Raw genomic sequence first — 23,219 nt, 5'->3', positions numbered from 1 at the left:
AGCGCTGGGTTTGATCCCAAGTTCCAAAAAATAATAACAATAATAAAGAGAATTTTGAAAGAAACCACATGTGGGACAGAAGGAATAATTCCAAACCTATCTTGGAAATTAACCAGAAGCAATTAACTTTGAAAGTATCCCAGTAAAATTATTAGACTTGAAGGATAAAGGAAAAAAATCAAGGTTTACAAACAGAAGATAACAATGATCAAAATCAATAAGGATAAGAAAATTAAGACAGCATTAGAACTTTCAAATCAAAATTTTCAAGGAAAGTAATCACAAGTCAGGAATGTTATAACCAGTCAAGCTTTAGGCATCGAAGTCAGAGAAATGATTTGATTATATAAGTACTCAAGAGAATACAATATCTAAGTGTACATTCTAAGAAGAATCTATTAGAGCAAGGGTCCAAAAATATTTTCTGTAAAATGTCAGACAGTAAATGTTTTTTGCAGGTAACTTATGATCTCTGGGCATATTCTTTACTTTTTAAAACAATCTTTAAAAACATAACACCATCCTTAGCTAAAGTGCTAGATTTGGCCCATAGGCCACAGTTTGCCTAAAACACTAAAAGATGTACTTTATCCAACCAAGAGAGAACAAAGAAACTTTAATAAAAGGACCCATGTAATTAAATATGTTCAATATATTTAAATGTGAAGCTAAGTCTAAAACAAGAGTGTAGGCATGGGTGAAAGAACAGTATGCAAATATTCTATGTTCTGACATGAAGAGAAGGTAAATAAAGGTGGAAGAAAGGAAAAGGAGAATAACATTATTGATTGTTCAACATAAAACAAGCTGGAGACAGAGAATAGAATTTAAAACCAAAAGGCAAGATAGGAAAAGCTAAGACAAAAGACTCCTAAAAAAAGTACACATAAAAGAAATCACTAGAACAAAAATACAAACATAAATAAACAACAAAATAACAAAGACACTAGAGGGAAAAAAATGATAAAACATAATACACTGTAATTTAACAGATTAATATGGCCAGAAGTATATCCAAACTTATCAGTCACATAAAAAATAAGAATGGATTTATTATTAAAATGCAAAAAAATTCAAATCTATTCATAGGGCAAAATCCAACTACATGCTGTATGTAAAAGCTATATTTTAAACAGTCACTCAAAAAAAGCTAACGGGGTGAAACAAAGATAAACCAAGCAAACAAAACAATAAGAACATTGGGTTAGAATCTGACATCGAAGTGGACTTCAAACCAAAAATAATTAAATAAAATTAATTCTAAAAGTCACAATATACAATGAAAGCATAAGTCAAGAACCAAATGACACAAAAACAATTTAAATGAAGCAGGAACTATAAGGGTTAGAAGAAAAACTGATAGAACCACACACTGGTGATTAGAGACTTTAACATATTATTAATTCCAAACAGGTTTTGAAGGAAGAAAAAGGATGAAAATTGAACAACTTGATCCATAAAGTAATCCTGAGGGCAGGCCACAAGTCAGAAGTGTATAGGGCAATTAAAATTCAAAAATCTACAGTCTCACTTGAAAAGCCAGAGGACAGACAGGGCAATCATAACAGTTTAGTTGGAAAGTGCATGCCTAGATACCTGCTTAAAAAAACAACAACAAAGTCAGTGCCTTTCAGATCATAATAGAATCAAGAATCTACAACATATATCAATCACAATGTCTAGGATACAAATCAAAACTATGTCACACACACAAAGAAACAGGAAAATATAAACCACTCTCAAAAGAAACCAAATCAATGGAGATGGCTCCTTGGATGACTGAGTTGTTGAAGTTAGTGAATAAGGATTTTAAAGAAGCTATTATAATTAAATTTAGATCTGGTTTCTAAATACTACTCTTCAAAAAATTTCCTTGAAAAATATTCAGAGTTGGAGCAAGGAAGGTACAAAATGAGCCTGAACATCTCATGTTATCAGAAAAGCAAGTGCTCAAAAATGATGTGAACATGTTCAAAAGATATAGAAGCCAACTTGAAGGATCTCCCAATTACAAACTGAAACAATCTGGGTAACACAATCATTGTAATGGATTATAGCCCATTATAATTAGATATCTGAATTCTTACTAATATGAATAGTTGAATAACTAAATGTAAGGTTAAAACAGGCACAGCTCCTTTGAGCAGAAATCCGATTTATAAATATACAAGGATCGATGGAAATAGAAAATCAACATTAGGCAAACACAATAATTACTGCAGACAAAACTCATCAATAGATGGTAAAAATTGTGGTAAAAAAGATTTGCATAGTTTGAAAGTATTCCCCATCCCAAGATGTTTACTAATTAAAAGGGGAAAATCTGGTAGACACTATTTCAATCAGTAAGGGTAAGTCACTATAGGTTTAACATCTTTAATCTGAAAATCCCAAATCTAGAATGCTACAAAATACAAAGCTTCTAAAGAACATGAAAACATGAGTAGAAAACTCTATGCCATGAAACTTTGTTTCATGTACAAATTTAAAATACTGCACTAAATTATCTTCATGCTATGTATATAAGACCTAAAAACATAAATTTCATGTTTAGATTTTCTTCCATCTCCCCAAAATATTTCATTATATACATGCAAATATTCCAAAATCAGAAATCTAGAACCCTCTGTTTTCAAGCATTTTTCAGAAAAGGGATATTCCACCTATAGTAATTTACAAGTTAACATCTTTCACACGTTCCTATGATACCCTTTTTTTTAATATATTTTTTTAGATGTTGATGGACATTTATTTTATTCATTTATTTATATGTGGTGCTGAGAATTGAACCCAATGCTTCACACATGCTAGGCAACAACTGAACCACAAACCCAGCCACAAGCCTATGGCATTCTTAACACACACACATATATTGTATAATTTCAGTAAGGATAAAGGAACAAATATGGACAGCAAGGAAAAACTTCGCAGTTGAATAAGAGATATCAGTGATATCATTCTCAGCATTTTGGCTAAGATCAAGCATAGAAAATTAAAGTATCAGAATATACTCAATTTCTGAAATAGTATGCACTTATATATAAATGTTCATGTCCATCCTTTCTTGCTTGGTCAGCAAGAAGACCCTAAAGATAACCCAAAAGCCAGGAGCATACCGAATTCTCAAATCTCAGTTTCTAAATACCATTCTTTTTAAAAAGAACCAGACTCCTTAGAGAAATGGCTGATACCAGGGATAAGGGCAGAGAAGGTACAAGATGAGTCTAGAATGTCTTGCTTGCCAAAAAGAAAGAAGTGCTCAGAAAGTGTTGTGGGCCTCATAATAAGACACAGTATCCATACTTTATAGGACTCTCCCAAGTCTAATCTCAGATAATTTAAAAATCAATATAGTAAAGATTATAACTCACTTTATGAAACAGAAATCTATGAGTCTACACTTGAAATACAGTTTCATGGATGATAGCTAGCTAGAAAGATAAATAACAAGAGATCAATTCCTTAGAGTAAAATGCTGATAAACATGGAACACAATACAGAACTGAAATTTTTTTTTGCAATTATCATAATTAAGATTATTTTGAGATGTTTGATAAGGGGCAAAGTAACTACATAATCTGGAAGTACCTTCCCCAGAGATCGCCTATTAGTTGCAAGGAGGAAAACAGCTATACAGCAAAGACAGAACAACACTTTAACCAGGCAATCAAAATTAAGATAACAACCAGCTCCTCACCTCAGATGTGAAATCCTAACAACCCTACCTTCACTTTAGTAGTATGTTGGTTGGGGACATTTATCCTCAAGCTTCATTGGAAAATACCAGATAAACCAAAATTAGAAAACATCCTATAGAAAATCTACATACACACTAATTATTAATTATTTTTGTTATAGAGAACTGATCCACCTGAAGGCAGAAAGCATATCTTAAAAATCTTTCTCTCTACCATCTCAATATCTGATTATTTTTAACAACTTAGTGAACACTGAAGACACAAAATATAATGAGATGGTTAGAATAGCAAATTTTGAAACTAAGTGAATAGAATTTTTCTTAAGTAATATTTCACACTCACATTCCAAATTCCCAAAAGTAAACCTTTGCAAAACTTTTTAACAGTATTATTGTAAAATCAGAATATGTGAAATATAACCACTCCAAATATACATTTAAATAATGAGAAGTCTTATATATTCAGATACTCTACAAAAAGAAAAAATCTCAAAAATGAGTTGAATTAAAAAATTTATAAATACAACTGTAGTTAGAACCCAACTTTATTGTTACAACCAATTTTTATTTACAGAATATAAATCTCTTCAAAAAGATACATTCCTTCATTTAATCAATGGTAAAAAGCCTTATTAATATGGAAATAAAGGCTAAACATCACTTATATTTAAACAGAAAAACAAACTGCTTCCATGAAAAGTTCTTGAACATATAGCAAAAATGTATTTTTACTTAAGCAGTTACATGAATGAGGCCGTTTTAATTTTCTTCACTGGCAATGCCATTTTTTCCACAGAAGAATTTTACTTAAATTAACAGTAGTAAAAATGTAAAAATTAAATTTTAAACATGAATTATGCAACAAAAAAAACAGGAAGTATCTCCATTAGCAAACAGACTAACAAATTCTCAGACACTCAGATACTTTCTGAGGCATATCAAAACACCTACATCAAAAGTTGCATTCATTTGAGAGGTATCAATACATTTTCAGTGCTGAGACTATTTGTAGCACTTACAGTATATACAAAGCAGCATTATACTACTATAGTTCACATTTGATAAACACAAATTTAAGCTTTATGCCACAATTTCCCAATTCAACAAACAGCTAATGCAATGACAATTACTCATTCCATTTTTTTTTTTCCTTGCACATGGGATAGCCACATCTTCTTCCTTAGAATAACAGTATGTTTTAAAATTCAAATACTTTCTATCATGGAAACTTGACCTAACTGTACAAAGGCTCCTAAACACAGTAGAGTCAAAAGTTTCTTCTTTGTAAATTCCATAAACTTATAGTTATTTCAGTACAGTTAAATACAGAAAACTACTTCAGATTATTGGACAATAAAATTCTGTATGTCACTACCTGTATTTAAGTAGGAGCATACCACAACTAAAACCACGGTAAGTAAACACTCTCATCTCCTCCACTGCTTTTTCGGGGGGCCTTTTCCAAGTCATAGGAGCTAGTTTACATGGATACCACTGGATTTCAATCCATCTCTGATAGTTTCTTATTAAGAGTTTTTAAACTTAACTTTCAAAAGCCTACCATTCCAATTACCTAGGGTTTTTTTTCCTTCTCTCTTCACTAACTAGATGAAATATAATATGTAATGCTTCCAAATTTTATAAACATCCTGTGTTTCATTAAAAGGATTAATGGTATCTAAAATACCATTAGTGGGTAAGATATTAACCAAAAAATGAGATTAAGAATATTTTAGAGAGCACTGTTTTCATAACTAGAAAAGTTATAGATTCATAATGAATACAGATATACTAATATCTTAACCCTGCTGATTTATAATGTCAGTAGTACAGTAAGTGCATGCAGGAAAGAAAAAGAAAATTTCAGGAGAGAAGTCTACTAAAAAAAGTTTTGGATGACGCCTGAAACACAAAAGAATTTTATAGTGCTTATAAGCACCATCATTTTTTTTTCCCATCCAAATAGTTCAGATTTTCTTCCCATATCAAATTTTGTTCTGGAAATAAAAAATTTTCAGTCTAAAAACTGTTAAAAAAATTCATTAGGTAATACATCTTATTAAATTTCAGATTTCACGTATCAAAGCAATGTGAACCATGTGTTTTCTTTTACAGCAACATTTTTTTTATAGACTGAGTACAAAATTGGGGAAATATTCATTTAAAATAATTGATACACTTTTCTGTTTAAGACATCAAACCCAAAAATTAACATTGTAATCACACATGTGGTATGTAATAGGAAAAAAAGGTAGTTGAATATAACATTTAGCTAGGTTTTATTTTTAAGAAATGAAAATAAAACAGAGTGCCTTAATATGTAACTAAATTTCCCTGTAAAAGGACATTCTGAAATCTAATGGACCAAAGAAAAAACAAAGCTACTTTACCACATACTTTAATTCTTTTTCCTCTGTGCATAATAATTACTAGTATTTGCCTTCTGTGTACAGTAGTACAAGTTGATGCCAATAACAAAACTCTCCTAGCATAAAGCACTGTTTACTTTGTCTATCAACTGAATAAGTGATTAATATTAAATGTTGAAGTCTTTACTACTTTGGAATGCAGTATAAAATGCTTCAAAATAATTTAAAGCAAAAAAAAACAAATTGAGAGTATTTTTATTTATATTATGAAGTAATGAACTAAAAAATGGTACTGAAGTCTTCTGTATAATGTAAAAAAGAAATATCTGAATAATTTTAAAAGTGGAGGTTTTTAACTTTTAATTGAGAGTGTTTGGGGGGACTTTTTTTAAGTCTGGAAGTTTTAGTTAAAATACTTATGAAGTTAAAGTAAATATTTTTAGTAAAAAAATGGATATACTTGTCATTAAAAGATCACCTATGTCTTTTCTGTCTTTTACAATCCTACAATGAACAACTTCAGAGAAGTCACCTGAGAAATTTTTAAGTTGAACTAAGAGAAGTTATTTGCCATCTCTTTATGGGATTAAGATTCACACTAAACTTCAAAGGGTTTTTTTTGTAGAAAATATTAACAAAAATATTTCCACAAACAGGAAAAGGTAATACATCAGTATATAAGCATTAAACTATATTTTCAGTTTCCTTTAGTTTAGAATTGTGACTCAAAGAATGAAACTCTAATACTATAACAGTACATAAATTCACTGCTTCCAGGAAGCTAACCTTACAAAAATTGATGGCAAACTGAAAAATGAGAAAAGTCTTATTAGGCACTGAGAGGCTAAATAAATAATTACTGACATTAACCAAAGCTGATAAAACCCTATTTCCAGTTCCTGTCACCTCACTGTACAGCCATAACTGTTGGCTATTTTCAGTCTAAAAGCAATGAACTAGATTCATTTCCTGACAGAAAAAAAAAAAAAAGTGTACAAAAGGGAAGAGAATGCAAAACAATACACAATCTCATATGCAAGATACAATTCACACTTATTTACAAATTTTTATTTACACTGCTTTATACACATTCCAGGCAGACCTAGTTGATGAGTTTTGTGCTCATATTGATCTCATATGATCATGTCAACAGTATGATTTGCTACCACATCTCTTTGATTTCCAGAAAACGTTGGTAGCATGGGGTCAGGAGAGGAAAAAAAATCAAATATCATTGGTTACAAGTATATAAGGGGGGATAAAAGAAGGGGGTGGAATTTTGCTTTTTAAAAGCATTGAGGCCACTATGGTCTATTGACTAACATTGAACATATATGAAAGCCACTTTTAACAACCATTTTCATATATACAAAATGAGCTTACTACCAATTGAGTGATTAGGTAAGGCATTCAAATTCCTTAACTTAACATAAAAAGGCAACTGATATCTCAGCAAGCCACAAGACAAATTTTAATTTAAGAGGGATGATTTTAGAGTGCTGTTGAGATTTACTCTTCTTTAGAATCCCTTAAATGGCCAATATAAAGAGAAGCTATTTTGAACCCTATTGTTAATCTGCACCATGATCCGCAAAACCTGTACAGGAAGCAGGAGCATCACAATACCCTCAATCTAGCCAGAATGAGGGCAACAGTTTAAGTATTTTAACTTGTTCCCAAGATCCACTGAATACTTCTTCCAGGACTGAAGCGACAGCCTTTATTCCTGGCTACATTCAATTCTATATGAATCTCTCTGAATCACTTAGTATCACAGCTAGCAGCTATGCGCAGACTAACAACAAAGGCTCAGTGAATCTCTATTCAAAATAGTTTGAAGTAAGATTATGAAGTAAGGTAGAAAAATGATCTTCTTTCCTCCCATAGTACTATAAGATATATACTCTTGGACTTTAAAAGTCAGAGAGCAAAAAATCAAGAGTAACATTACATATTCTTCATCATTCTATGCTAATGTTCAAAGCACAGATGAAAATTCCACCAAAAACAACTTTTTTGGAATTTACTTTAACATTATAAAAAGCTACTCATTATTTAATTGGTTCCATTCATTTAATCAACTAGGCAACATTTTATTGATCTTACAGTAATATGGTTTATAAAAACAAAAGTGAACATTTATAACATTGGGGAGGTAGAAACCAAATTTTGGTCTAACACTGTTACAGATACAAACATTTTAAGAGTCTATTTATGTAACTAGAATGTACCATTTTAAATGGCCTGTAAGTGTTTCTATTTACTTTATTATCTTGAGATAATCCAAGTAATTTTAAAGCACTTGTCTGAGAATATAAGTCATTTGGAATAATACATCAGACTCCCTAGAAGATTTCTCAGAGGATAAATTTGTAGTTGCATATCTTACAAATCTTTGAATATGCAGATCCAGTAAGCCAACTTTGTACATGAGCACTTACGTGACGAAAGTGCAAAGCCTGTCAGACTAATTTTCTAAGTATAGTTAACCATGACTGCTCAACTCCACAGAGCAGTCTTTAAAACTTGAAGCCTTCCTATCTATCCCAAAGATCTAACTTTCTTCCATAATATAACTGCCTCTCTCACCCCTAAACAAAATATATACTTAAACAAAAACAAGATACATAAAAACAACAGAAGCCCTCCTACCATAAGTATTTCTGCTAAATTCACATTTTGTTGCTTGTCAGATTTTAAGTATACAAGATCAATGTCCTCAATGTTCCTTATTTAACTCATTCACTGCCTCAACATATTACTCTGAAATTAAATGTATCAAGTAATTATTTGCTATCACTCTAAAGACAGAACCAAAGTAAAACATGAAACCAAAAAAGGAATGAATCTGAATAGATTTTTTTAAAAAAAGAATCAATCTAAAATGATATTTTCTTCTTTATAAGAATGACAATTTTGTGTGTCTGTTTGAAAATTAACAATACAAGCTATTATGTAATAAACTAAAACACATAGTATCTCAATTAAGTAAAACAAAATTTGGGATTAGAAACAATATGATACCATGAAATTTTAAAAACTGAACTGGTAACGTCAATGTCCACATTTAGCACTTGAAAACATTACTAACTACAGATTTTGGTAACATTAAATCATTATTCTTATTCCAGGGTTATGTGGCAAATATAAAGAGACAAGAATTTAGTTCTAAGTTGTAGTTCCCCAAAAGGAAATGTTTTCCAATATTTAATTCAAGAAGATGTACCACCAACAGAGACATAAATGTATTTTTCCCTTCTAAGCAGATATTTTTATATGAATACCCTAAATTATCTATACCAATCAGTGACTGGTATTTCAAGGGTAAATAATTCACTTTAGTTAGAATCAAGATAAAAAAAGTTACAACAACCAGAAAATTTTTGGAAAATTAATCTTACTAAGATAAAACTTAAATTTCTCTGGAACATTTTCATTGCATACACTCAACAAACAAATGAATCAGATGAAAGAAGTCACAGATCATGTTAAATTCATAATAAATAATTCACATGTAACAGAGTAAATTATCACAGAAAGGCTTAAACTGACATCTTTATACCTTTTGCAGATTTAACAAATATCTAATCCACCACATACTGATAGCAGTAGGTATACATTGTGACATCACTCAAGTCTATTTAAAAAATAGATTGGTTGTTTTGAGGCATAATTTGTAAAGCAAGATAACCAAATTAAGTAACAGAATTTTAACAAATATTGGCTTTTTGGAATTTCTTAAGAAAACAATTCACAAGCATTGCTCAGCTACTTGAGAATAATTAAATCTCTTCTTTACTCAGGCACTTTCAATGCAGTAACCTCAGGCTTCATTTTAAAGTACTGGTTAAAACGAACAATTGCATACCTAATGAGAAAAGAGAATAAATGACAAAATCAGTCAAAGTTAAAAAACTTAACCCTCACCTCCCGTCTTAATTTCCACTCTTCTAAGCTGGATTTTTGTAAATTTTAAGAGTTTCAAAGGACATATTTTGAGTTTACTGCACCACCTACTGGACACTTCTAATACTGAGAGCACTTAACAGCTTCTACCAGATTTCTTTACAGACCAAATCATTAAATTCATGCAGCCTTTGTAATGACTGAAAATAATAACATAATAATGTTCCCTATGAGTTCTAAATACTAATTCAAAGAAAAGTAGAGACAAATGCAATACATTTAATAAAACTGAACTTACCCAAGAAAATCAAACTCAATAGTAGAATATTTGGCTTGAATCAGAGCCCACAATCCCCAAAAGAAATGAGAAGCCTTAAAAGGGGAAAAGAAAAATCAAGAATTACATTAATGTGTTTCTTTCTAAAACTAATATAAAAATGTTAACTCCATTCTCTTCATCAATTACATGCATGGTTCTTTCCCTCTCTCTTGCTGGGATTTAATCTAGAGTCTCCCCGGAACTATACCCTCCTCTGGCTCCAATTCTTACTTTCTTACTGCTCTTTTTATATTATTTAAAAAACAGAGAAAATACTGAACAGTACAGTTACTGGATAGATGCAGATCACTTACCTGTCTATAATAGAAGAGGTTACAATAAATTATAATCATATAAAAAAATAAAGCCCAATTCCTATAACTTGCTTTGTATCAGCACTGTCAGATGTTGTCTAAATGTTTTTAATGGCTATTAACTCCTAACAGGCTTTCTTATAACATATAGTATTAAGAATCTTTCCTTCTTGACATAAAAACACAAACAAAAATGAAAATGCAAACCTCAGAAATAACAAATATATTTAAAATGTGAGACTGTTCTAGGAGCAACAAACATCTGAAAATAACTTTATTGGCTCAAATATGCACAACCAACATAACACAAAGTAACAAACTTTATGGCAGCAAAAAATTATGTTCAGACTTAAAGAGAAATTACAGTGTAAATAGTAACTATATTTGAAATCCATCTTCAGTTAGACCTAATGGTACTTTAAAATTCTGGTAAGATTTTACTTCCTCAGACATAATAATTTATTGTAACTAGAAATACTCTTAACAAAAACTCTTAAAGATAAGGTTTTTATTTCAGTTAAATTCACTATAGCAAAAGCAACAAAAGGCCTCTAAGAAAATATTACTTAATAGCTGTGAATTTTGTTATTTTAAAAAAATCTGATTTGGTATGTGAAGCAACACAGTGTACCAGAAAGAATTATTTAATTTATAAGGTGCACAGGTGCAAGTCCTAGTTCTATTACTAATTCCCTTGGTAACCTTTAAGAAGTCACAAATTTTTAACGTCAGAACTATCATTTTATGATGTTCATAATATCAGCCATTCAGTATTCCATACAGAATTATTTTAAAGATAAATGGAAAGAGTATCTGTCTTTAAAAAGTTTTCAAGCTAAAGTCCTCTATTTACTCTTGCCTTCCTCAAAAAATATCATTAACAGGATAACTTCCTACCACAAATACAAGTAGAAAATGAATAAACAATGTAACAACTCCAAGTAGCTAAAGTCACACAAACATGAAACAAAATTTTTTGAAAAGCTATGCTTTGAAGTGTGGCTTTGAGCAACCTAATTAACAATTCTTTGCCTTTGTATCCTCACCTGTAAAACACAGGTATAATAGTGTCTCTACCTGGCATGTAACAAACATTCAAGAGAATTTCAGCTATTGTTATTACATAAAATTAGAATGATAAAAATGATGAAGATTTTAAAAAATAAACTTCCAGTTTCTACCTAAGGAAGTATCTCAGATACTGAGAATTAAATAATTAGATGATATTCTTTTAAATATCTCAATCAGTGATTCTCAAACCCAGAGTCCCATAGGGATTGACACAAATGAAATATATAAAGAAAATGAACAACAAATGACACATACAAAATATAAATTGAGCAACTAGTGCATGAACCCATAGAAGGCTTCTGAGGACCAAAACTAATTCCTTAATAATAATATGTTACTTACCTTTTTCACTACCTTAACATTTGCACTTAATATTCAAAAGTAACAGTGGGGGTAAACAAGGAAAATAGATGATGTGTAAAATTGCTGGTATCATAATATAAGTGAAGACAATAGCAGCAAATAGTACTATTACAGGTCTCACTCATTATCACCACACACAATAAAAATCTAATCTCACTCTTTAGTATATCCAATATGATATCCAACATGAAGCCACTGAAACCAGTAATTTCATCAAATCTCTACCTCAGAGTTCTATTATTTTGTGGGGTGAAATAAGAAATATACAAGCAAAGGCTCTATATACCACAGTAAAATGATTGTTTCAAGAAAAGTACTTATGTATCTAAGCTAGGAGTTGAATTTGCACCTTTTTACCAGAACACCATTTTTACTTGGGGGGGAAAATGACTGACATTGTGTGTGTGTGTGTGTGTGTGTGTGTGTGTGTGTGTGTGTTTTGCTAGGGTTTGCATGCAAGGCAAGCACTCTACCAACTGAGCTACATTCCCAGCCCCATTTTCTTAAGTACAAAAAAAGAACTTGTCATTAGAAAGAAAATAAATGATAGTATTTGTTGCTAATGGAAAAACTTCAGCTTTCACCTTGAAATTAGAACTTGAGAAAAAACTTATTTGATTCTGAAAACAGCTTCAAAACAGTACTATCAATTTTCCTGAAAACAGTTATTTTTATCAAAGTATGATTTTTTGATATCATGAGATTCACCAACAGTTGGTAGTCCACATAATTCAATGAATCCATATTTTCTAAGTAACTAATGATGTTAAAATTACAAAATCACATACTGGCAAAAGATTGTACAAATAAACCAATGAATTTTAAGGTCAGATTTTTTAAAAAAAAGTAAATTGATATGCACATAGTTTACAAGTTGCTATTAATCTTAAAAGAAACTGTTGAGTCTTTATATAATATCAATAAAGAACACATACAATTATCTGAAAAGGTAAAACACTCTTTTTTTCCATTTTACATAACATGTGTAAAACTATTTTCTTCATGTACTTCAACTGCAATAATATATCACAACACAGAATGCAGAAACGTGAGAATCTAGCTGTCTTCTATCAACTGAGAAAAGAAATTTACAAAAATGTAAAATAATGCTAACTCTTCTAACTAAAAAAACTTTGTTTTTGCTTTGGAAAAGTTACTTTTTATAAATGGTATTTATTTTAATGAGTTTTTACCTTTAAATTTAATAAACACTTTGAATTTTGTTTTGAATTCTAATATGATAAATATGATAATTAGCTTACATAAAGAAAAGTTCATAGGGGTGTTCAAAATTTCTTTAAAGAGTAAAAAGGTTCTAAGACCAAAAAACTTGAGAACTACTAGTCTAAATCGCATTGGAGTATTTTTAAGTCATACAAAATTATCTGCAGATGGTATCTAATCTTCTAAGTTTGTTCTGTAGTGGAAAAGACTTAGAAATTAAGAGGTCATTCTAAGCCTAAAAATAACATCAACCTAGCACGTCTCACCATTTCAAGACTAGCAGGTAACTGTATTTCTCAAACACTTTTTATTTTTTATTCATATAGTGAGATATATCAATGATTCTACACTAAAGAAGCACTATACATAAAACCTCAAAAAATCTAATGTTGATAGGCAGCATTTTTTATAGAGTGAAAATGCAAAATTTATATGTAAGATTAGACTCTAAATGGATAAAAGGAGAGGCAGAAAACAGCATACATTAATGTTTATTCGAGCTCAATTCACAACAGCCAAACAATGGAACTAACGAAGGTGCCCTCTAACAGATGAATAGATAAAGAAAATGTGGTATATATACACAATAGAATATTAGTCAACCATAAAGAAGAATGACTTTATGACATTTGCCAGAACAATCATGCTAAGTGAAATAAGCTAATCCCAAAAAAACAAAGGTCCAATGTTCTGAACTCTAGTATGTGGATGCTAACACACAACAAGGGGTTGTTCAGTGGATTAGAAAAAGAGAAGGGGGCTGGGGATGTGGCTCAAGCGGTAGCGCGCTCGCCTGGCATGCGTGCGGCCCGGGTTCGATTCTCAGCACCACATACTAACAAAGATGTTGTGTCCGCCGAGAACTAAAAAATAAATATTAAAAATTATAAAAAAAAAAAGACCTAAACTTAAAAAAAAAAAAAAGAGAGAGAGAAGGGAGGGTGCCACTGGGAGAGAGGATAGAAATAGGAAAAGATAGTAGAATGAATCAGATATAACTTTCCTATGTACATATATAAATAATACACCAGAGTGAATCTCCACATCTGAACAGCTACAGGAAGGGATCCTAATTAGAATAGATACACTCTGGGTTGCATAAATATGTCAAAATTGACTACTGTCATATATAACTAAAAAGAATTAAGTAAAAAGAAATAACTGCCTATGAATAAAAGGTCAAGAAGACAATATACTGGATTAAATCACAAAAACAACTGGTTCTTCCAATCTACTTTTATTGTGATAAGATTGAGATGTGAGGATTAAATATATTGTGGAAAATCTCATCTCCCATAAATCTTCCTTCGATTAAAAGCTTTTTTATAACAAAGAAAAAGAATCCATTCCCTGAGCAAATAATTGCTGAGCACTTGCTATATTTCCAAGCACTGATCTATGGGCTGTAGATACAGCAGTGAAGGAAAAGAAAAGTTTGTCCTCAAAAGAAGGCAATTTGGGTAATGTAAACTGTAAACAGTCAAGTTTTTTCATTATGTTGAAAAAAAATTCACAACATTGAAAATAAATTGTTTTATAAGATGATTATATTAAGAATCTTTCATTTATTGTTTATATTTAATAAACTTACCAATGCAAACTGATTGACTTGAATGAAGAGTATTTCTACCTCCTTTTCAGTAACTTCAGTCCCAAACCCTTTATATTCCTTGTAGGCTTCAAGGTAAGAACGCAGCCACTGGCCCTGTAGTTCTCTATCTGGATAGAGACTATAGTCAACGTCACTTACACCTTTAGGGAAAAAAATAGACTGAAGTTATTTTAAAAACAGACCCTTTCCCACATACCTTAATAATCATTACAATCAACATTTTTTTCATAAAATGTTTTCATTTCTGTTTATAACACTAGACATTAAATAAATACTTATTAAAATAATAAACTCTTTCCTGAAATGCCTTTCCTTATCTTCAATTTGTATATCCAACTTCTACTTAACTTTCAAGTTTAACTCAATTATATTTTCCACAAAACTGTTCTAAGATCACTGTAATTTTCTTTCATATCCACAGCATGACTATATGTGTTACTAACAGGGTGATATCTCATTGTATGCAGTTGATTTCCCCTCCTATAGGTACATATGAAAATATGTGTATATATATAGGTGAGGCTCTAGCATGTATACGATAAGCGTGGTGGAGAAAAATAACTGAAAATGTGTAAAAGAACTTTTTCACAACTTATTTCCCAGTCTGGAAACCAACAGTATATAAAAACACATGGATACACTAAAGTACACGAATACAATTCAATAATGAAATATTTCTACTACATGTAAACCATCTAAGGAAATTTCCTAATTCTTTACTTTCAGGTCATTTCATATTTCTAAATACAGTCAGGAAATGAATTTTAAATTAAATCCATTACATTGAAAAAAAAAGTAAGCTTTTATATTTGATTACAGATTGAGTGTTCAGGAATACAAATGAACAATTCTTCAAACAGCCGTAACCAAGTTAAGAAAAGAAAATTCTTGAGCTTTTCAATTAAAAACATTTCAAAAGCCCAAGTTTACAATGGGTGTGTGTGTGTGTGTGTGTGTGTGTGTGTGTGTGTGTGTTTTGCTGCTAGGGATCAAAACCCAAGCCTCCCACATATTAGGCTAGCCTCCTACATACTCCCATATAGCTCAACCACTGAGCTATACTCTCAACCCCAGGAAGTCTTTTAAATGATAAACAATACTAAATTCAAATCTCAGTTCTCAATATTCTACCACGACCTTGATGAATTATATATCCTAAATGTAAACAGGGAATACTACCTTACAGGAGGAATATTGGGGAGAAAAAAAATGAAATGAGATTTATGAAGCATCTTGTACCTTATAATATCACAACAGATACCACAATTATTATTTTCCTCCTGTACATTATTTTCTGATGGCAATTAAGGAAGAAAATCTGATAATCTCTTTCCTCCAATAACCAAGAAAAACAAAGAAAAAGGGTCAGCAAGAGGAAGAAAAACAGTGCTCCTATTCCCAGCTGATCCACATTTAAAAAAGCAAAAGAAAATTGTGAAACTACCATGTTAGAGGTAAACATGTTACTTCTTGGTTTTAAATTAGTTAAACCTTGGTTTTACCTGCGAATTCATTGAAATGATTTCCAATATCATATGCCAGGTAGTTGTATCCAGAATATTCATAATCAATGAACTGTACATCACCTATATGAGACACAAAAACAAAGACATTAAGAAATCACATACAAGATCAGAAAATCCCTATGCTATTTGTAATTAAATAGCTTCCAATATTTTGTCTCATTGTATGTGCTTGGTTACTTGCACTTCTGAGACAATACAGGGTAAGGCTGTGAATTTTATGGCAATGAGCTTTACAAAATTCAAATTAGATCTCTTAATCAACAGCTTCTTGTGAACACAAATGTCCACTCTATTAAAGAAAAATGAAAATACATTCTCTAAATTCTAACAAAAACGGTATATTTTTCACCACATGGGGGCATCAGTAACTAAACATTCAAGTTTAATCAGAAATAACTTAATAACCAATGCCATTTTAACAAAAACTTAATCTATCTTTCAACAGTAAACTGGAAAGCTTATCTCCATATGAAAATCAAATACAAACTTTAAAAAGACCTGAATTAATGTTAACTTTTACATTCGTTTTATAATATATAACACTTGATTAACTAATTTAACATCACTGATTTAATGAAGTTGACTGCTATCATACTCTCACATTTACCTAGAATTGCTATATGACTAAAGTTTTCATATCTGAGTAGCAATAAAGAGCAGCACTGCTCTTTTAAAAAAAGCAAAGATACAGTTTCTTTTAGACCCTTATAAAATTTAAGAAATCTGTAAGCTAAATTAAGATTCCTATTCTAAATTATCTTATACCTATATAAGTTATAGTTTTTCATTATAATACTCCAAAGATAATCCTGTTCTTCCTGTACAAGTGAAATACTCCTACTTAGGAGCTTTTAAATTTTGAATACTTATTATGGAGGGTTTGGATCAATAAGATACAGTTTCTGTACAGATAAAAGGGGGAAAAAAAGAAAAAGGTTTTAAAAAAAATTAATGTGAGTCACTGTCTACACCAGAGAGAGGTTTTTTTAAAAAAAAAAAATAATATAAGTCACTATCTACGCCAGGGATCACAAACTTGAAAGCTTAGAGGAGCTTGGAGTTAAAACGGACACATGAACAGAGATGGCTGTAAGAACAATTTCTAAGCTGCTTATATTGAGAAAATGTATAACAATTGCATAGTTATCCTCTCTTTAAAACTTTGAGAAGGTATAAAACAGATTCCTGAATTATAAGCACTGATATTTCCCAAATAAAAGTGTTTTTGAACTGTGCTTATATACTAACTTTATAAAGAAGTATGTTGATCATATTCAAACAGAAAAACAGAATTATATGACAAAAAAAGAAAAAAGGCCAGAGCAAATGTAAGATTTCACATAAAAACAAATGCCTTTTGTAAATAACTGTATTTAACATAATTTTAAATTTGTATAAATAATGGGTCTGGCGAATGTCACTCAATAATAGAGTGCTTGCCTAACATGTATAAGGCCCTGGGTTCAATTCCCAGCATAACCAAAACAAAAAGCCAATTCTAGAATAATAAGGGAGAATGATCAAAGTATCTTCCAGTTATCAAAACTGAATATATACTGTTATAATAAACATAAGATTATAAAATGTTGGTGAGAATCATCACTGCAATTTAACTGCAAATATTATATTCTTGAATTCTCCAAATATTCCACAAAAGGTTTTAGTGTTCACTAAATCACTTCACTAAACTGCAGAAGGGGAAATCAAAACTTGTTTTAAAATTTCTTTTCTAGGAATCATGAATAAGAAGGTGAAAACCACCACCATGATAAAAATACTTGCAGCAATGTAAATAAATAAATAGAGCCATGAAAAATTCTCATTTCTAAAAATAACACAGGAAAAAAAAGATGAATAGAAATAAGCCAAAACAAAATGTTTTAGCTGCTTTTATTACAGGTGATAGACAAGTGACGTTTTTCCTTTTATTTTTAAATTCTTTACTTTTACTTTTTAAATACTTTACTTTTTAAAGGGAAGTGTTATTTTTAAAAATAGTAAGATGAATTTTCTAAACAAAAGTATAAATAAATTAAGAGCCTAAATACAATGATTCAAGAGATAACCAACCATAAACCTTCAAAGAAAGTCAGGATACAAGATTTACCAAGTTGCGCAACTGAGCCAACAGTTTTCATATGTAATTTTTTAAACTGCAGCTGTTGATTGTTTTAGCTCTTTAAACACTAATTCTTGTAGAGCTCATATCAACTGTTACATGCCAATAAAAATACACAGCCCAGTCCTGCCACTTACTTTTGCCACATAAATAAAAGCTTCAATTTCAATTTTCAAAATTATATTTAGAATTTGGCGAATATAATTAAAATGGCAAGTAAAAACATGCCTGCTTGTAAAGTAAATACAAATTAATTAAAACATAGATCACTTTAACAAAAGTTAAATTCTGTTTCAGTATGAAAATTTTAGCAATGACTTTTTGTGGTAGCATTAATTCATTAACACTAGCCTTTATTTTTAAACGCTATGTTGAGTTTATAAATAATGAAATTTAAAAAATAAGAAAATGAAGCTAACAAGATACAGATGAGGCTGTTACCAGGCTCCGTGCATGTGAACAAGTGATGCGATAAACCTCCAGTCAGTGCGTTTAAGAAGCACGGGGTGCGCCGCCACATGGCAGCAACAATGGCATACCTAATCTGTAGCAGATGAAGAAAATTTGGCAAACTCACATTTTACAAGACACAAAGCTTAAAAGGAAAGAAATTAAAAAAAAATCTGCATTAACTATTCTTTTTCAAGTTATTACAAACAAAGTGGAACTCAACCTTAAATTTAATCTTCTGCAACAAAGTAAAATTAGAGGCCTACTGCCTTATTTAGGGTGCCAGAAAAATCAAATTACAGAATTGGAAAATGCTGTCTTATCAACAGAAAACATCTGGGTTTTTTTCTTCTTATAAATTTAGCATTTGATTTCCACAATTTCCCATTATATAAAGGTACATTCATATCACTACTTATAATTAACTAACTTATATGGTGATCTTAATTCCTAAGACATGAATTTTTAATTGAAGCTCCAAGGGTTAAAAAGACAATGAGATTACTCCCTAAACTTTCATACAAAATTTTATGTGGATGTGTATTTCCTAAGGGGGGCAGGAATTCTCAATTTTCCAGATTCTCAAGGGATCTTTGACCTCTAAAAATGTAAAGAACCACTAGTTTAAGGCCTAGCACTAGTTTTTATTTATCTTTTGCAATTAGCACAATGACAAACACATAATGGGTAAAGCATGTTATTTACAGATAAATCTATAATTTGAATTTGCAAAAGTTACATTTTGTCTTTTATTACTATAATCTTGCACATCTTCACTACAATAGTATATTCCATACACTGGGCTAAACTATCCAAATCTTAGTATATTAAAAATAGTCTTTCAATTTTCTAAGTACTTTAAAGCCAAAAGAATAACTAATTCCCTAGGGCTACATAATTACCACATGACACATTTGTCTGGATTGCTCTATCTTACTGTTAAAAATGTAAGTGAATAAAAATGAAAGATAAAACTGTCAATAAGGAAACTGAAAATCCTTTCAAATGACTACTTGTTCTGCTCTCTTAGGCAGGAGGAAGGAGAACAGTAACCTGTCAGACCAATGTTAACAAAATGTTTTTTCTCTCATGCAGAAAAAGACAGGGAGTATTTTGGTCTGGGAAATTTTCCCTTCATCCCTCATGCTGGTGTCCAATAAGTACTCTGTATACGCCTTCAACACAGCACTCATCATTTTAAATGTTAAGCATCTCTTCAGTGATGTGACTCCTTCACTACATGATAGGAACTCCTGGAGGGACAATAAGGTCCCTTTCATTTTTCACCAAGTGATCCACAGAATAATTCCCAGCATACAGGAGTAATCAAATGCTAGTGGAATAAATGGATGTTTTGCACAGAATGCTGACACATAATAAGAACATGTTTCAGATGGGGCAGGCAAAAAAAAAAAAAAAAGCACAAAAACGGGGGAAAGTGTGGTATTTCTAGTATTTTTTTTATAAGGATATGACTGAAGACAGTGGGCCTTAATGCATGAGTTTAAAAACAAAACAACCAAAAACAAAAAAAGTTTTTAAATCAATTTACACTTATTATTTGACTTAGGGATATTTTACTTTCTGTTAACTAGTGGTCTAGGAAAAAAAACAGGTTTAAAATTATCCTTCATTATTGTGTGAGGAACCTTCTCAAATTATAGAAATATTAAGTGTCTGAGTCACAGGGGTGTACATATTTTTCAAAATTCACTGAATAATATGCTCAAGATTTTCCTTTTCTTAAGGTCCAGGATCTCACCACACTGCCTAGGCTGGCATCAACTCCAAGGCTCAAGTCAAAAAATTCTCTTGCCTCAGGCTTCCAAGTGTCTGGAACTACTGGCATTCACTATCATGTCAAGCTTTGTAAGATTAAGTTTTGAATATTACACTATATGGAAATATTGAGCTTTAATTAATGTTATGCATGCTGACATGCTTAGGCATGAAAATCACTGATGTCTATGACACTTTGAAATATATATTTTAAAAAATAAAGCTGCGCATAGTGGCATATGCCTATAATCCCAGGGACTCCAAAAGCTGAGATAGGAGGAACACAAATTCAAGGTCAATCTGGACAACTCAGTGAGATCCTGTCTCAAAAGAAAAAAAATAAAAAGAGCTGTGGATATAGCTCAGTGGTACGTGATCACCCCTGGATTAAAGCTTCAGTACTGCAAAATAAATTAATTAATTAAAATATAAAAATAAGATGATCTTAAGCATGAATAGATGAAATGATATGATAAAGTACAAACTTGTCAACAAATTTTAGAATATAGGTGGCAGGTACGGGGGTGAGCACTGTACAATGTTTTTAACTTTCCTTGTATTTGAAAATTTTCACAAAATGTTTAAGAAAAAAAAATAGACACGTATGTGCACTTTTTTTTGTAGTTGGACACAATATCTTTATTATTAATACTTATTATTATGTGGTGCTAAGGATTGAACCCAGGGCCTCACATGTGCTAGGCAAGTGCTCTACCGCTGAGCCACAACCCCAGCCCTGTATGTTCATTTCTTAGAAATACATGTATGTATTTGTCTTTGTAGACATTTGTATCAAATACTGTATGCATATATTTTATTCTGAGTGAGGACGGTTACTTATGTATAAGAATAAACTTGCTTTTTATACACAAATATATACATATGATTATGTAAAGATTTCTACTTGTTCCATCTATTAATATATTTATATTTTCCTATAACATGAAAATATTTCTCTAACAAGGCTAGCTTTGCTGAGGGGGCCAAACAGGTTCTCAGGCTAGTATGATCCTCAGAAACATCTGCAAACCTTGTACCAGGGCTGATTTGTGTTTACCTAAACTTTAAAATAAAACAAAAGGAAAAATTTCTTATAAATCAATTAAACAACAATAACAATAGATGAGATTTAGAGCCAATAAAATGACTAAGAATGGCAATAGCCATTTACTATTTATATTTTGTAAAACTCTAAACAAAATCCTGGTTTACTCTATAATTCCAAGAAAAATCTTTCCTTCTCTTTCACCTAATTGTATTTCTTTAAAGAGCAATAAATCAGCTTCTTCTTAGTTTGCTGACAGAGAAAACAGTGATTGCCATTACTAAAACTTAAGTTTAATATCAGATAATTATATGAGCTTTCTGAAGAAATGAGAAAAGGGAGAAATATAAAATAGCCACCAAAAGTCAAACAAAAAAAAAAAACTGTCTAACAAAGAGCATCAATGCATGAGAAAGCAATCCAAAGGCTTCAGTAATTATGTATGACAAGTCAATAGTTAAAAGATTCACTGAAATTAAAACATTCAATTTGAAGATGACAGTCAACAATAAGCAATATTCCAATTTGTTCACTTAGCATAAAGTCTACTAAGACAATAACTGAGTAATTTAAAAAGTGACTGTCCAGTCTTATTTTACTGCACTGTGACAAGAACCACTGCTTTTTGTTTTCTTATTTATTTCAAATTCTATCATAATCATTAAGTGTTCTTTTCCTATCTTTTTGGGCAAGGAATGGGCCACTGTTTATCAACCACCTAATTCCTAGAACTGACTTTTCAAAAATCTTGAGAGCTATCATCCATTTTAGAAATTAAGCTCAGTCTTCTCACATATTCCTCAATCCTATCAGCTGACATGGTGAGAACAAACAGAGGCATCATTTCCTGTAACATTTGCACGTGAAAAGGTCAAACTGCATGATTCTTACAGTCTTTGAATGCACTGTGTAAGAATGTTACCTATACACTTTTAAATTTTAAATTAATCATCCTAATTATAGTTAAGAAAGAATAGAAATAGGGATGGAGCTATAGCTCAGTGGCAGAGCCACTTGCCTGGTATGTGTGAGGCACTGGGTTCAATTCTTGGCACCACAAATAAACAAATAAGACATTCTGTCCATCTACAACTACAAAAATTTTTTTAAAGCATAGGAACATATATACTCCCATCTACACACTTTTTAAAAAATTTTAAATTAATCACCCTAGTTACAGTTAAGATAGAAAAAACTGCACAAAGATAAAACAAGTTACCATCTCACACCTATAAGCCATAAATCTACTAATCACAGTGAGTAGTAAATTAGTGAATTTCACTTTGTCATAACCAGACACATGTTATAAAATGCATACTGTATAGATAATATACAAGTTGGCACATTGTTTATTTATGTATACACAGTGCCTATGACTATGTTCATGCTATAACATAGAGTTGAATATATTTAATGGAGACCACA

General features: G+C 31.0%; 1 protein-coding gene across 1 annotated transcript in view; it reads right to left on the bottom strand.

Annotated features, from left to right (window-relative positions):
- Positions 1-4,224: 4,224 nt before the first annotated feature.
- The window catches only part of ETNK1 (ethanolamine kinase 1), a 64,712-nt gene continuing 45,717 nt past the window's right edge, over positions 4,225-23,219 (bottom strand). Inside the window, exons 5-8 of the mRNA XM_081309272.1 lie at positions 16,378-16,461; positions 14,855-15,015; positions 10,271-10,344; positions 4,225-9,934 (exon numbers count right to left, since the gene is read on the bottom strand). Coding sequence (XP_081165398.1) covers positions 9,862-9,934; positions 10,271-10,344; positions 14,855-15,015; positions 16,378-16,461 — 392 coding nt within the window. The 3' untranslated portion in view covers positions 4,225-9,861. The remainder of the gene's footprint in view (positions 9,935-10,270; positions 10,345-14,854; positions 15,016-16,377; positions 16,462-23,219) is intronic.

Source organism: Spermophilus citellus (assembly GCF_964194105.1).
Source record: "Spermophilus citellus genome assembly, chromosome: 10".
Taxonomy (NCBI): domain Eukaryota; kingdom Metazoa; phylum Chordata; class Mammalia; order Rodentia; family Sciuridae; genus Spermophilus; species Spermophilus citellus.
The sequence above is the reverse complement of the archived record's forward strand: the minus strand, read 5'-3'. Positions and strand labels throughout refer to the sequence as shown.